This window comes from Galeopterus variegatus, unplaced genomic scaffold (assembly GCF_000696425.1).
Source record: "Galeopterus variegatus unplaced genomic scaffold, G_variegatus-3.0.2 Scaffold302, whole genome shotgun sequence".
Lineage (NCBI taxonomy): Eukaryota > Metazoa > Chordata > Mammalia > Dermoptera > Cynocephalidae > Galeopterus > Galeopterus variegatus.
In genome coordinates, this window is record NW_007726413.1 from 505,777 (window position 1) to 520,036 (window position 14,260).

General features: G+C 42.4%; 1 protein-coding gene across 3 annotated transcripts in view; it reads right to left on the reverse strand.

Annotated features, from left to right (window-relative positions):
* Positions 1-14,260, reverse strand: part of KLHDC1 (kelch domain containing 1) — a 66,295-nt gene that overhangs the window by 30,435 nt on the left and 21,600 nt on the right. For all 3 annotated transcript variants that reach the window (XM_008567182.1, XM_008567183.1, XM_008567184.1), the window contains 2 exons: positions 6,176-6,254; positions 4,500-4,583 (listed from right to left, as the gene is read on the reverse strand). In XM_008567182.1, the coding sequence (XP_008565404.1) occupies positions 4,500-4,583; positions 6,176-6,254 (163 nt within the window). The remainder of the gene's footprint in view (positions 1-4,499; positions 4,584-6,175; positions 6,255-14,260) is intronic.

Genomic DNA, 14,260 nt, shown 5'->3' on the forward strand with positions numbered 1-14,260 from the left:
TAAAATATTTAAGCTCTCCATCCCATATCACAAATTCCTAAACTTTCCAATAACTGTGCAGAGGTCAACTTGGTAAGAATAATTTAGATATTCCCTACCTAACATTTAAATAAATGAGAGAGAACCATTTAAGAATTTTGGTTCCCAACCCTACCAGCAAAACAAAATTTTAATTATTTGTAAACAAAATCATCCTTGATCTGGAGTTTTAGAAGAATTCTTCTACTACATATACATTTATTAAATAACTAATTTTTCCTTTCTAATTTATCAAATATAATTAACAGCCAAACAAAGCTTCTGAGAAACTGAGTTCATATAATTCAAACAAAAACAAAGATATGGCATTTGCTTCATCTGTGTGCCTAACTGCATAAGTAACATACAATGCTTATTAGGTTGTTTGAAATACTGAAAATGACTCAGAAGTCGTTATTTCTACAAAATTGCTCTTACAGGGGCAAAAGTCCCATGTAGGAAAACACTGTCAGCCCTCGCATTTTACAGATGAAATCCTGAATGGCTTATCTAAAGTACACAGCACTTTTATGACACAATTAGAATGCAAAACTGGTTTTCTCAACTCCAACACCAATAACTGTGATATTCTACCATGATGCCTCCTCTTTTATTGCAGATGTTTGGGAATAATGAAGTAATTTAGGAATATCTGTAAAAAATAAAGATAACAGATTCCAGCTGCAATCATGCCAGAAAAACTTTCAGATATAATATAAGCAACATAAGAATTTATTTGAAGATATCACCAGGGAAATAGTGAAAATATTGTTAAGTACTAAGTACAATACCCTCATGTGCTTGTAAGATTGCTGGAGCAAAAGGAGGGAAAGGATATGGATTAAGGCAAGGAGTCAGGGAAAGACTTAAAGTCGAAAGAACTGATTATAAACTACCTCAGCTCCTTCATTTGCAGGAGCAAATTCTAAAAATAAGCCTTCAGTAGCTCCAGACCACTTCTGCTTATTCTCTAAAAAAGTACAGGGTTAAAAGTCCTGAAAGAGATGTAGGATTAGTTTCAGTAGACTCAGTCTCAATAATATTTCTCTCCAAGGGCTTGCTGCCACGAAATTATCTTTACAGAAGTAAAATCCTTTTATTTCATTAATAAAAGACACAACTCTTAAAATTCAAATGCTGATTGAAGGAAAATTCAATCAACAAGTATAAATCACAGACTATTGTTTTTTTTTTTTGTCTTTTTCGTGACTGGTAAGGGGATTGCAACCCTTGGTGTGGTGTCACCCGCACCGCGCTCAGCCAGTGAGCGCACCGGCCATTCCTATGTAGGATCCGAACCCGTGGCAGGAGCGTCGCTGCACTCCCAGCGCCGCACAAGTGCGCCACGGGCTCGGCCCACAGACTATCGTTTAGTTCTAAAATTAGAAATGGGGTGAAGAGGAGAGCACTGCAAACCTGAAATTCACTGCCTGGAAAAAGAGGATGCACAAAAGGGTAAAACTTTATAACATTTACTATTTTGCATAGAACTACCCATCATTTCTATCAACAGAAGTTGGACTGTAAGAAATTGTAGTCATAAGAGGCTTCTGGTCAAGATGGCAGAATAGACCGTCACCAGCGTCACTCTCTTCCACAAATCAACCAATGTACAACTATTAAAATGCAACGATAGCCAAGCTAAGGCCGCTAGAGCTCAGGGGAAGAGGAGAAGAGACCTACGGAGTGCATGAAGGCGGGAGAATCCACAATGAGAGAAAGAAAGGGTCACTCCCACTGTTTTGAGCCTGGGCCACTTCAAGTCTGGAGCTGGTGAGCACATGGAGCAAGTGCTGGCAAAAGCTACAGCTGTGCCCTTCCTATGAAGTTGCTTGGAGGCAGCAGGGGAGAGGCGGGCCTTGGTGGCCCTCAGGTCAGCAGCACCATTAACAGAGTTTCCATGGACCCACATAGGAGTGAGGAGCCACAACAACTGAAAAAAGGGGCCACTCAGAGGACAGTGAGTCATCACAAGGGAGCAGCACACGGCCCATCCCATGGGAAGTGTTTGGAGTGAGTTGGGGTGGGGAAGACAATGTTCTCACTGGGGGAACATCAGGGCACAGCATGGATGGCTGATCTGCCCCTCAGTCAGCACAGGACCACTCTGTGTAGACTGGTCAGGAATATAGAACTGCAAGGGGAGCAGTTTGCTGTAAAGACTCAGGCCCAGACCAGAGTTTCTACATAATCCAGGTGTACTGAATCTCATGAGACCCAGAAGTACCTACAAGTCAACCATTAACACCTGAGCTGCACAAAAAGCCTTCTCCAGGGAGTCCTCAGCAAAGCAGCAAAGACCAGAGTTTCTACATAATCCAGGTGTACTGAATCTCATGAGACCCAGAAGTACCTACAAGTCAACCATTAACACCTGAGCTGCACAAAAAGCCTTCTCCAGGGAGTCCTCAGCAAAGCAGCAATTTAGCTCAACTACAGAGCTCAAGTGCTAGTCCCCACAAGAAATTCCCCCATTTCAGAAGTAAGCAAAGGACAACAAATTAGTTCCAGTGCAGAGTTTAAGTAGTGGGAACAGCGAATTATCCAACACAGAACTAAAAGAAAAAAACAAAACAACCACAGACCAGAGACAAAGTTTGATATTTACTAGTAAAGGTCTCATGTTACCAAAGAATACCTATAAAACTTAGAAGGACTGGAAGCCCCCTGGGCCCCCAAGCCATGGAGCGGGAAGGGCTGGAGGTCTCAACCATGCCCCTTGACACCCACAACCAGCCCAGTGATGACTACTGAGCCACTGGAGGAAGTGCCATGGCCTCCTGAACCAGATGGTGAGGGGCCTCGAGCCTCAGCCGCGCACCCTGACACCCACACCCAGCCTCGTGACAACCACTGAGCCACCAGAGGAAGTGCCCCAGGCTCCCTAGCCAGGGCAGTGGGGGGACCAAGGGCTTGGGCCACACCCCCCAACATCTGCAACCAGCCCAGCAATGACCACTGAACCACCACTGGAAGCCCCCTAGTCTCTAGAACGAGGGCAGTGGGGGGACCAAAGATTTCAGCCACACACCCCTGACATCTACATTCAGCCCAGCAACAACCAACCTACCACTGGAAGTCACCTGGTCTCCCCTGCAGGAATGAGGGGGTGCCACGGGTCTCAACCATGACCCCCCTTTCCTCCTCCTCCCACCTTATTTGCTTCCCCGTTCCCCTCTCCCCCTCCCATCCAACTGCTCCAGAACAATAACTTAGAATGTAAAAACAGATGGAGCTGGAGACTGACCCCTCTTCCCACAACCAGGCACACTGCTGCTGCCACAGGGCCAGCCTGGGGTCCTGAGGCATGAAGCCAGGGACCAACCCTTCCTCTTGCAACCAGGCAGTTACTCTTTCAGAAGGAGAGAAGTAGTCTAGGGTTATCAGAGGTGGGAGTGGGGAGGGAGAAGAGGATGGGGAGAGACTGGATAAGGGGCATTAAGAATAAGTAAGATTTGTAATAATACATATGCTAATAATATTGATTTGATCGACAAACATTGATGTTGAACCCCCAAAATATGTATAATCAATTATGATTCAATAAAAAAAACAAAAATTTTAGGGATGTATCCATAATTGCAGACAATGCTAGTTTGGCCTGCTTCGCATTCCATTCTGTTCAGTTCTGGTGAGTTATAAATCACAATACCCTGCTGCTCTTGGATGGACGTGTAACTCAAGACTGGCCAATCATGCCCTTGGCAACAGAGATTGATATAAAGTGTAGGCACATGCTCAAGTAGAGCCAGAGTCCTTTTCTAAGACTGACAGACAGACATGGAGAGAACACCATAAGAAGAACTGCTTGTGTAGCCAGAGCCATATTCCCTCATAAATGAGCCAGCCAGTCTACAGTACACAGAATGAAGCAAGCACATAAAGAGAAACTGGGAAAAACAAAGAGAAATAGAAAGTATTGTGATGGTTTTGAGTAACTTGCTCCAGTTCCTGAGGCTCTGGTCTCTGCAGCTCTTCCTTCCACTGTGTGAGCCACTCCAATATGCTTTCCAGCTATGTGAGAATTCCTTATTGCTTAAACTAATTTGAATTTGTGTTTGGCCACTGGCAAATGAAAGAGTATTGATAATGTATTTTTGTCATGCTATAATTACATGTAGCTCTGAATTCAAGGGTTTAGGAAACATGGGCTTTTAAAAATCATGAACTCGGCCAGCCACTAAAAAAAAAAATCATGAACTTTGCTATAAAAGGACTTTTTAAAAGAGATTTCATTAAATCAGAGCATGACACTTTGTGGGTAAAGAATAATGATGGCACCTCTTTAAAATTTTTTTTCTAGGAAATCCTAGCTGACCTAGAGAAAAATATGTGATTTTTAAAAAATGGTATTGGTGACAGTACTCCAAAGAACTACTTTGTATGTGATTACAAACCCAATTACTAAAATCCAAATAAGAAGACAGATTTTTAGAGAAGATTTTTCAATGAACATAAAAATAACTTCTTATAACACTTACTTTAATTTCTGGTTGAAACCAAGTCTGTGTCTTTGTGTCAAATATGTGGACATCATTATGCCATCCCCAGAATATCTGCTCTTCCTAAAACAGAAATTTTTTAAATATCTAAAAGCTTTTATAATTTTTACATTATGGCACAGTTTGGTCACGTATTTACTGGTAAAATAAAAGACACCTTTACAAAAATAGAGTTGTGTTAACATAGACATAAAGCTAATGTATACACCAGTGCCTCACAAACTGTCATCGCCAGACCAGAAGCAGCATCACCTGGCAACTTTTCTTCTCACAGAATTGCTCACAGTGAATCATAATTTTACTCGTTGACAATCTTTCAATTTTCTCTAAGGATTATCTCTTAAAATTGCAGAGGACAGAATGATATTTACATTTAAAAATCTGTTTTCCTAAAGCACATGCTCAGAACTCCTAATCTTCACTATAATAAAATTTAGAGGGCCATGGTTCCTTGTTCCAAGAAGTTCTAATCACTTTGCACCAAGAAATTTGTTCTTTTAGGTCAAACTTCGTGATCATGGTATCTCTCCTGCCAGGTAAATATTTACAGGTCAAACTGAAATCTGTTCTCTTCATCTTTTAAAAGATAAAATTCTTTGTTGGCAAGGCAAAAATTTAGCAGTTATACTGTATTCAGCATCTTCTAGATTGCTGAAATCTATTATCTCTAGCTTATCTCTGCCAGTTTTCCGTTCTATATTAGAAATACATCATTTATTTTTGTCAGGACTTATTAAGCAAGTCAAACAAACTAAACGATTTCGAAGTTTAGAATCTTAATGAAAAATATCTACTTGTACTCCAGAAACTTCAGGACAGGTTCATTAGCTTAACTAACTATACTAGGTGAGAAAAAAAATGAGTTATTTCACTGATGAATGAAAATAATTAGATGTAAATAATGAAAAGTTGTATTCTTGAAAACTATCCGTAAATAGCAAAGCTTTAAAGATATTTCATTTAAAAAAGTCAAAGATCACATAGAAACAGGGAGAATTTTTTAAATACCTATATACGAAGCAATATACAGGAAACATATACACACATTTACATTAATAACATACAATGATAATATATGCTAATAGAAGGTAAAGCTGAAAAAACTATGCATCTTGGTGGTGGGATCAATGGTTTTAAAAATTATATTTTAAAATATTTCATTTTCATATTTCATGATTTTTCATTAATAATGATTTATTCTCTAACCAGTATGAATAAGCAGGAAAAGTAATATCACTACTAACTCACTCACTCTTACATAGAGGCCAGTTTGAGCTATGAATTAATCTGATGGGTATATCTAAAAAGAGGTATAACAATACCTCTTTACAACAATAGCCATTGTGGTTAAATATGAACAAAATTTTTCCAAATTGTGGTAAAGCCTCTTCTTGCCTAACAGAAGCAGGTAATAAATGATTAATGACGTAAGAAAAGAAATTACTCTGCCAGTAGCCATGAGGCTAATACCACTAGATGAGAGACCTTCCTCCAACTGGATCCAAATCTAGAACAGAGAAACCATATTTTTTTTTCATAGTGTCAGTTACGGCAAATTGGTAGTTCCTAAAATGAGAAAGACTGAGCTCTTTATTTCTAAGACTTTAAGGCTATATGGAATTAGAGGAAAATGTAAATAGTGATTATTCTCTTACCCAAGATGCATCATGAACATCAAAACAGTCTTGGAGTTCATTGTGTCTCCTACACCCATAACCACCAAAATATATTAATCTGAAAAACAAATACAAAAGGACACACTTTAGAGTTCTGCTTCCAGTTTGTTCATAGAAAGTTGAAAGAGGTCATTTCTCTAGCCCTAAAACCTAAATAAGCCAAACTACAAAATCACAGTTAAAAAAAAAAAAAAAGATGGTCACTTCGCTCAGTTCCATTGACTCATTGAGAAATGGTTTGTCCACAGGTAGGGAAAACCCACTTGAATTATACTTGTCAATCTGCAGTGACAAAGTTTCAGCCATGCTAATGCTAGAGTCGCTTAGGAAGGGTTTCAGACACTCCAATAATGAGGAGACAAAATAGTAGAATTTTCCTGCAAAAATTACATCTTTTTTTTTTCTTTCTCTCTCTGTCAAGTGCAAAGAAAACTGGTCTCCACACATGAACACAAGCTGTGAGTTCTCAGAAGGAAAGAAGAGATCCATGGCTGCTTTCTTCACTGGTGTTAACAGTAGGAGGAGACACGGGGTTTATAAAGAGAAACCACCCGAATTTTTAATAGCTACATGTAGGTTGGCATGGCAAATTAAAATCTTAAGAAGCTCAGCCACAGAAGGAGTTTAAACCAACTCCATAACTTTTCACATAGACTTCAGGGAAGACTCAGGGTCATTTACCAACAGCTGGAAGCAGAGGAGAGCTAAGCAAACTCCCCTGAGGCTACGTGAACTTTCAACTACTAAAGTATGAATCAGAACAGAAGATCTGAAAGTAACACTTCAGATCAGAACTGGAAGATCTGAAAGTAACACCTCAGAGGCATGCTAAGCCCTACCATATAGGGCAGCTGCCCTCCAAAGGCCAGGGAAGGAGACGGAAGGTTGAAAGAGATCTCTCAAAGTGAAGAAAGAATGAAGTGGGATTGGAGAACAAACAGAATTCCCTCATGGCCCAAAGACCTAACAACTGGGCTACAAAATGTGGTGACATTGCCCACAGTTCTGAAAGGTAGGAACTCAGCTGTGAAGCAAAGATGAAAATCTCTAGTAAATCCGCAGTACTCAGATGGGGCCCTACAAAATGAAAATCCTGCCTCAAAACATCTGAAGCCAATGGTAAAACTGAATCAAACTAAAGCTACAACAAAGTCCAAACGCAGATCAACTACAGATTAGACAGACTCAACTCCCAATCTAGCAGCCTGAGAAAAGAAGAAACAGCATGTCTCTTTCTGGATATAAATATAATTTAATCTAATCTTTACTGTTCTTTTATAAAGAATGTCTGGTATTTAATCAAAAATTACTAGGGGCCGGCCTGTGGCTCACTCGGGAGAATGCGGTGATGACAACACCAAGGCCACTAGTTCAGATCCTATATAGGAATGGCTGGTTCACTCACTGGCTGAGCGTGGTGCTGACAACACCAAGCCAAGGGTTAAGATCCCCTTACTGGTCATCTTTAAAAAAAAAAAAGAAAAAAAATTACAAAGTACATGAAAAGGCAAAAAATAAAATAAAAATAAAAGTAGCTCATGATCAAGAGAGAAAAATAAAATAAAATAAACTTAAAAAATAAAAATAAAAGTGGTTTATAATCAAGACAGAAAAAAGAGTCAATTTAAACAGACTTAGAGATGGCCCAGATAAAGAGGGCCTTTAAAATAACTCTGATAAAAATGCTAATAGATCTAGTGAAAAAAGGTAGACAACATGCAGGAAGAAATAGGTAATTTCAGCAGACACATGGAACCATGAAAAAGAACTAAGTGAAAATGCTGAAAATGGAAAATAAGATATCAGAATAAAATAATGCATTAGATAGGCTTAATAGCAAACTGGACACAGCAATGGAAAACATGAGTGAACTTGAAGACAGATCAATAGGTCAATAAAAAGTACACGAATTAAAACAAAAAGAAAAGAATGGGAAGAAAGGAAACAGGGAGCCCAAGTTCTGTGGATCAATATCAAATGGTCTAACAAGTATGTAAAAGGGGTCCCAGAAGGAGGAGAGACAAGTGTGTAAAATAAATATTTGATAATTACTAAGACCTTCCTAAAACTGATGGAGGATAGCAACCACCAAGCAAAGAAGCTCAGCATACTCCGAGCAGGATAAATACAAAGGAAAATACACTGAAGAATATGCATTTAATTAAATCATTAAAGAGCAAAAATAAAGAACATTTAAAGAAAAAAAAAGACCTTATATACAGAGGAATAAAAACACAAATGACAATGAATTTCTCATCAGAAAAATGGAAGCCAAAAAGCAATGTAATAAAACCTATGATGTGTTGAAAGAAAAAAAGAAACCTGTCAGCCCAATTTGTCAAAGAAGAAATGTAAGGCAAATACTGGACAAAGACTTATATCCCCCCTCCCCACTCATACCAGAGTTTCCCCTCTCCCCTGGGGCACTACCCCTGGCCAAGGTAGTCACCCAAGGAAAGGCATGTCTCCTTTAAGATAAACAAAGAACTATAGGAAGCAGGAGCCCTGAGTAAATTAATTAGCATGTAAATGGAGTTAGCACACTGCTGTTAACTACTCCAGCACCAGGAGGGGTTAACTTATCTACTCAGCCAGATCTCCTGTGAGCTCTGAGTCAGGTGAGGGTCTACACATAAGCATACAAATGATTTACACCTCTCCTTTGATCTGCTCACTGTATAACTGTTGTATGTACCCCATGGCAGGGCAGATTTCTAGCTGACCAGCTGCCATCAGCACCTCCCATAAGTCTAATAAACCAACCTCTCTACCTTTGGCCCAGGTGAGTTCTTTAGAATAGGAAAACACTACGTGAGTGCCTTTTCAGATTTGGATCTCCCATGATATAAGAAACTACAGGGAAATTAGAAATTATATTGAGATGAACAAAAGAAACTGTAGAAAAATATATAACTTTAATATGCGAAATTTGCTTCTGTAACAAAATGCTTGCTAAAAACAGGAAAACATAACTAATGACATTTTAAGTAAAGCCGCTTCTAAGGGGCTAAGTAGAGGTCAAGCGGGCCCAGGCGCACTACATTCCAGGAAGGGAGTGACCACCACCCGGTTCCAGGAACTGACTAGTTCCTTATCTAGAGGCCACCTGGCCAGACCCCAGGGAAGATAAACGATTGAGAAATGCGCTGTTCCTTATCAGGGTACCAGCCCGCTAAAGCCTACCCATAAATCTAAAGGCACCTCAGATAACCAACAACTCATCCTGTTAAAAAAAGTCTGTCTAAAAAACTATATAAAAAGTGCTTGTGTTAAAAGCTCGGGGCCACTTCTGTCCTGAAAACGAAGCGACCCAAGCATGCTGGAATAAACTCCTCTTGCTTGATTGCAACGGTCTCTGTCTCATGGTCTTTGTGAAGTGAGCCATCCCGACATGTGGGATTTGTGCACGGTGCACAGATCTTACAAAACAAATTAACAATACTTATGGGATGCAGCAAAGGCAGGGCTCAGAGAAAAATGTACAGCTTGTAAATACCTACATTAAAAAAATTTTTTCAGGGGCCGGCCCAGTGGCGCACTGCTACAGTGCGCTGCTTGGGAAGCGCAGCGGCGCTCCCGCCAAGGGTTCGGATCCCACATACAGACCGGTTCCCGCTCACTGGCTGAGCGAGGTGGGGGGAGCAACACCGAGGGTTGCGATCCCGTTGCCGGTCCCAGGCCGGTACGGGCGCAACACTGAGAGTTGCGATCCGTTGCCAGTCATGAAAAAAAGACAAAAAGGAAAAAAAAAAAATTTTTTTTCAAATCAATAACATAACAGTATACATTAAGGAACCAGAAAGAGAAGAGCTAACTAAACCCACAGACAGCAGAAGGAAGGAAATTAACATTGGAGAAGAGGTAAATGAAATACTGAACAGAAAAACAATTGAGAAAGACAATAAAAACAGAAGTTGGTTCTTTGAAAAGATCAGCAAAATTGACAAATGCTTAGCTACATTGATGAAAAATAAGAAGACTCAGATTACTGAAATCAGAAACAAAAGAAAATATTATTACCAACATTACAGAAATAAAAAAGATTATGAAAGAATACTATAAAGAACTATATGTCAACAAGTTGGATAACCTAAACGAAATAGAAAAATTCCTGGAGAGAGACACACCAAAAAATGGCTCAAGGGCCGGCCCAGTGGCGCACTGGATAGTGCGCCACTTGGGAAGCGCAGCGGTGCTCCCGCCCGAGGGTTCGGATCCCACATGCAGACCGGTTCCCGCTCACTGGCTGAGCGAGGCGCGGGAACAACACCGAGGGTTGCAATCCCGTTACCGGTCCCCGGTCCGGTATGGGGGCAACACTGAGGGTTGCGATCCGTTGCCGGACACGGAAAAAGACAAAAAAAAAAAAAAAAAAAAAAGGCTCAAGAAGTAATAGGAAATCTGAATAAACCTATAACAAATAAGGAGATTAAATCAGTACTAAAAAACCTCCCAACAAAGAAAAGCTCAGGACCAGATGGCTTCATTGGTGAATTCTACCAAACATTTAAAGAATTAACACCATCTTTTTTCAAACTCTTCTAAAAAATTAAAGAGGAGTGAACACTTCCTAACTCATTCTATGAGGCCAGCATTACCCTGATACCAAAGCCAGACACAGACACTACAAGAAAAAACAAAACAAAACAAAACTACATATATATGATAAGAGATTAATATTCAGAATATATAAAGAACTCCTGTAACTCAACAACAAAAGTACAAACTAATAGATCTGCAACATAACCAGTGCCACTTTAGACAAGCCCAAGTACAAAATGGCGCCACCCACCTCCTCCCCTCCCCTCCCCTCCCCCCTTCCCTTTATAAGAAGCCTCCTGACTTAGAAACAAGTTTCCAGCTTCTGCTTCAGTGCAGTTCTCCACCCAGTTACATCAGCCTAATGGTCCCTCCCCCTGTACATTTCGCACCCAAAAGCTAATATAAACTCTTGCAAACCCATTGTTGAGGCTGTCCATCATTTTCAGGGCAGCTATGGGCCCTGTGCCACTCTGAGCACAGCCCAGCAGATTTCTTTCTTTAATAAAGCTTGAACGGTACCCGGCATATTGGCTCACTTTCTTTCATTATGGTGCCGACAAAACCTGGGAAGGGTTTTGGCCAATGTTGTGGATGATCTGCTCTCTCTGGGAGTGACTGGCCCTCGGCTGCCCTTCCCAGACCTACCAGAACCGAGTACACTAGGGACTCTCTCTCCTTTTGCTGTTTCAGACCAACGCATCCAACACCGGCCTCAATTCAGGGTGAGTCAGTGGGTCTGTCCTGCCTACTTGTATGGTTCCCCCAACTACTCTCTCTGTGACTCAGGTCTCTATGAAGCCCAGGCACCTGGCTGAGGGAACTCTTCTCGTGACCCCCAGCTATTGAAGGATGCTTCATTAGCCGATCGGTTGGCTTTTTTTCTCTCGAAAAGAAAGTGGGCAACAGGGAGGACGCTCTTTGTTGGCACGCTTCTTCTACCAGGACTGACTGCCCTTTCTCATCCTCTAAATGGGGTCCTCATGATCCAAACCTCCATACTCTACACCCTTGGGCCATCTCCTGGCCAATTTCTTGGCCTTCAGGGAGACGTTGAACCTAAATGTCCCATCCCCTTTTCTACTGTACTCCGCGCTGTACACCTCTGGCCCGCTCTACGCCTCTGGGCCGTCTCCTGGCCAATTTCTCAGCCTCCAGGGAGATATTAAAACTCAAATGCCTCCTTACAATGGATCCCAGTGGCCACAAAATGGCATCCAATTTAAACACTCACCAAAACGGCAAAAGCTATAGAGATTCCTTGTTCAGGCCTTTTCCTATCTCTGAACATGTTCTCTCTGTCAAAACTGTCCTGTCTCAAATTCTCCTAGCTCATGCTCAACCTCTCCTTCCAGACTTGGATCAATCTTCTGATCCATCAGCCCTCCCCATTTCACTCTCTCCCCTTTACCTGGCCTCAAGACGCTCGTCCTCAGCCCAATTCCTCTCCTTCTCCCACTTTGTCAGGTAACAACCCCACCTCAGCTCCGGCTTTTTATAACCCTTCCGTGAAGTGGCGGGGATGGAAGGAATTGTCCAAGTCCATGTACAGGGAGCAGGTCTGGATGGCAGCTCAGGTACATGCTCAAAATAATAGGCAGCCTGTGGGAGCCGTTGCTGTTCCTTGCACGGACCCAAATTGGAACTACCAGGCTGGCCACAGGGATTGGGATCTCCAGGATAATATGATCACACACCTACTTGATGGCCTCCAAAAGGCTACTCACAAGTCAGTCAATTATGACAAGCTTAGGAGATCACACAGAGACCCACTGAAAATCCCAGCAAGTTCCTAACCTGCCTCTCTGAGGCTTCACATGAATATACACGTATAGACCCAAATTCCCCTGCAGGCATGGTCTTCTTACACTCATTTAATTACCCAATCAGCCCCTGATATTCAAAAAAACTATAAAAGAGATCAGGCCAAATACCAGCTCCTGGCTAATGCCATCCAAGTCTCACATACTCCAAAGCTGGCTATCTCAAGGGACAAGCCACCTGGGAACTGCTTCAAATGCGGTCAGCTGGGCCACTCGGCATGGGCCTACTGTAACCTGTTCTCACTGCAAATGGCCAGGTCACTGGGGGATTGACTGTGCCACTCACCAGAGGGAGTGGCCCAGTCCCCAACCTACAGCCTTTAGCTTCACAGCCATCCCTACCAGAGCTTCACGGCTTTGCTCAGCAGGAGGACTGATGATGCCCAGGGTCTGAGGCCCCCACAGAGATCACCATGTGGAGATCACCCTGTGTGAGCCCACGGTAACTCGCTTCGTAGCAGGTAAGCCGATCTCTTTTGTCATTGATACCGGGGCCATTTACTCTACCCTTCCTGAGTATGCAGGACCAACAACCCTGTCCTCTATCACAATAGTAGGGGTCACGGGATCAGAATACTACCCACGGATCACTCAATCCCTTTCCTGCACCCTACATCACACCCAATTCACACACAAATTCTTAATAATGCCTCAGTGCCCAGCCCCCTTACTGGGATGGGACATTGTTTTCAAATTCAAAGCTACTCTTACCCTAAACACTTTAATTCCAGCTACAATACTCCTGTTACAGGCTGCACCAGACCTGGCCCCTGAGGCTTCCACCTTCCCCTCCCCCTCAGACAAGGTTAATCCCTAGTATGGGACACTTCATCTCCCTTCATTGCTATGTGCCATTCCCCTACCCTTGTTAAATTGCAGAACCCCTCTTTGTTCCCTAATGTCCCACAGTATCCCATCTCTAACAAATACCTAATAGGCTTAAAACCCGTGGTACACAAACTCCCTTCTTCTCGTCTCTTACGGCCTACCCACTCACCTTTTGATACACCCATCCTTCCAGTTATAAAGCCTAATGGCTCATACCATTTAGTACAGGACTGATCCTGACACATGTCATTCATACCATTTAGTACAGGACTAATCCTGACACGCGCCATTCCCAACAACTTACTTGGGCAGTACTACCTCAGCGGTTTTGGGATAGCCCCCACTTTTCCGGCCAGGCCTTAGCTCAAGACTTATCTGAACTTCCCCCCAACCTCTAGCACTTTAATATGACATGTGGATGACCTCCTTCATTGTAGCCCCTCCTATGAGGATTCACAGGCCCACACTGTTGCTTTCCTTAATTTCCTGGCCTCCAGGGGATATCAAGTGTCCCACAACAAGGCCCAAATTTCTTCTCCTTCAGTTCAAGAGTCTAATTTCTGAATTCCTTACTCCTACTGCAAAGGGTGAAATCCTTTCTTTCTTGGGGCTTGCAGGGCATCTTCACCTATGAATTCCTAACTTTGGCGTGCTAGCAAAGCCACTTTATGGGGCAGCCCAAGGGGATCCTGCCGTTCCTTTAGATCCCACAAAGCTCATTCATTCTCCCTTCCAGCAATTAAAAGCTGCTCTCCTGGGCCGGCCCGGTGGCGCACTGGATAGGTGCGCCGCTTGGGAAGCGCGGCGGCGCTCCCGCCCGAGGGTTCGGATCCCACATGCAGACCGGTTCCTGCTCACTGGCTGAGCGAGGCGC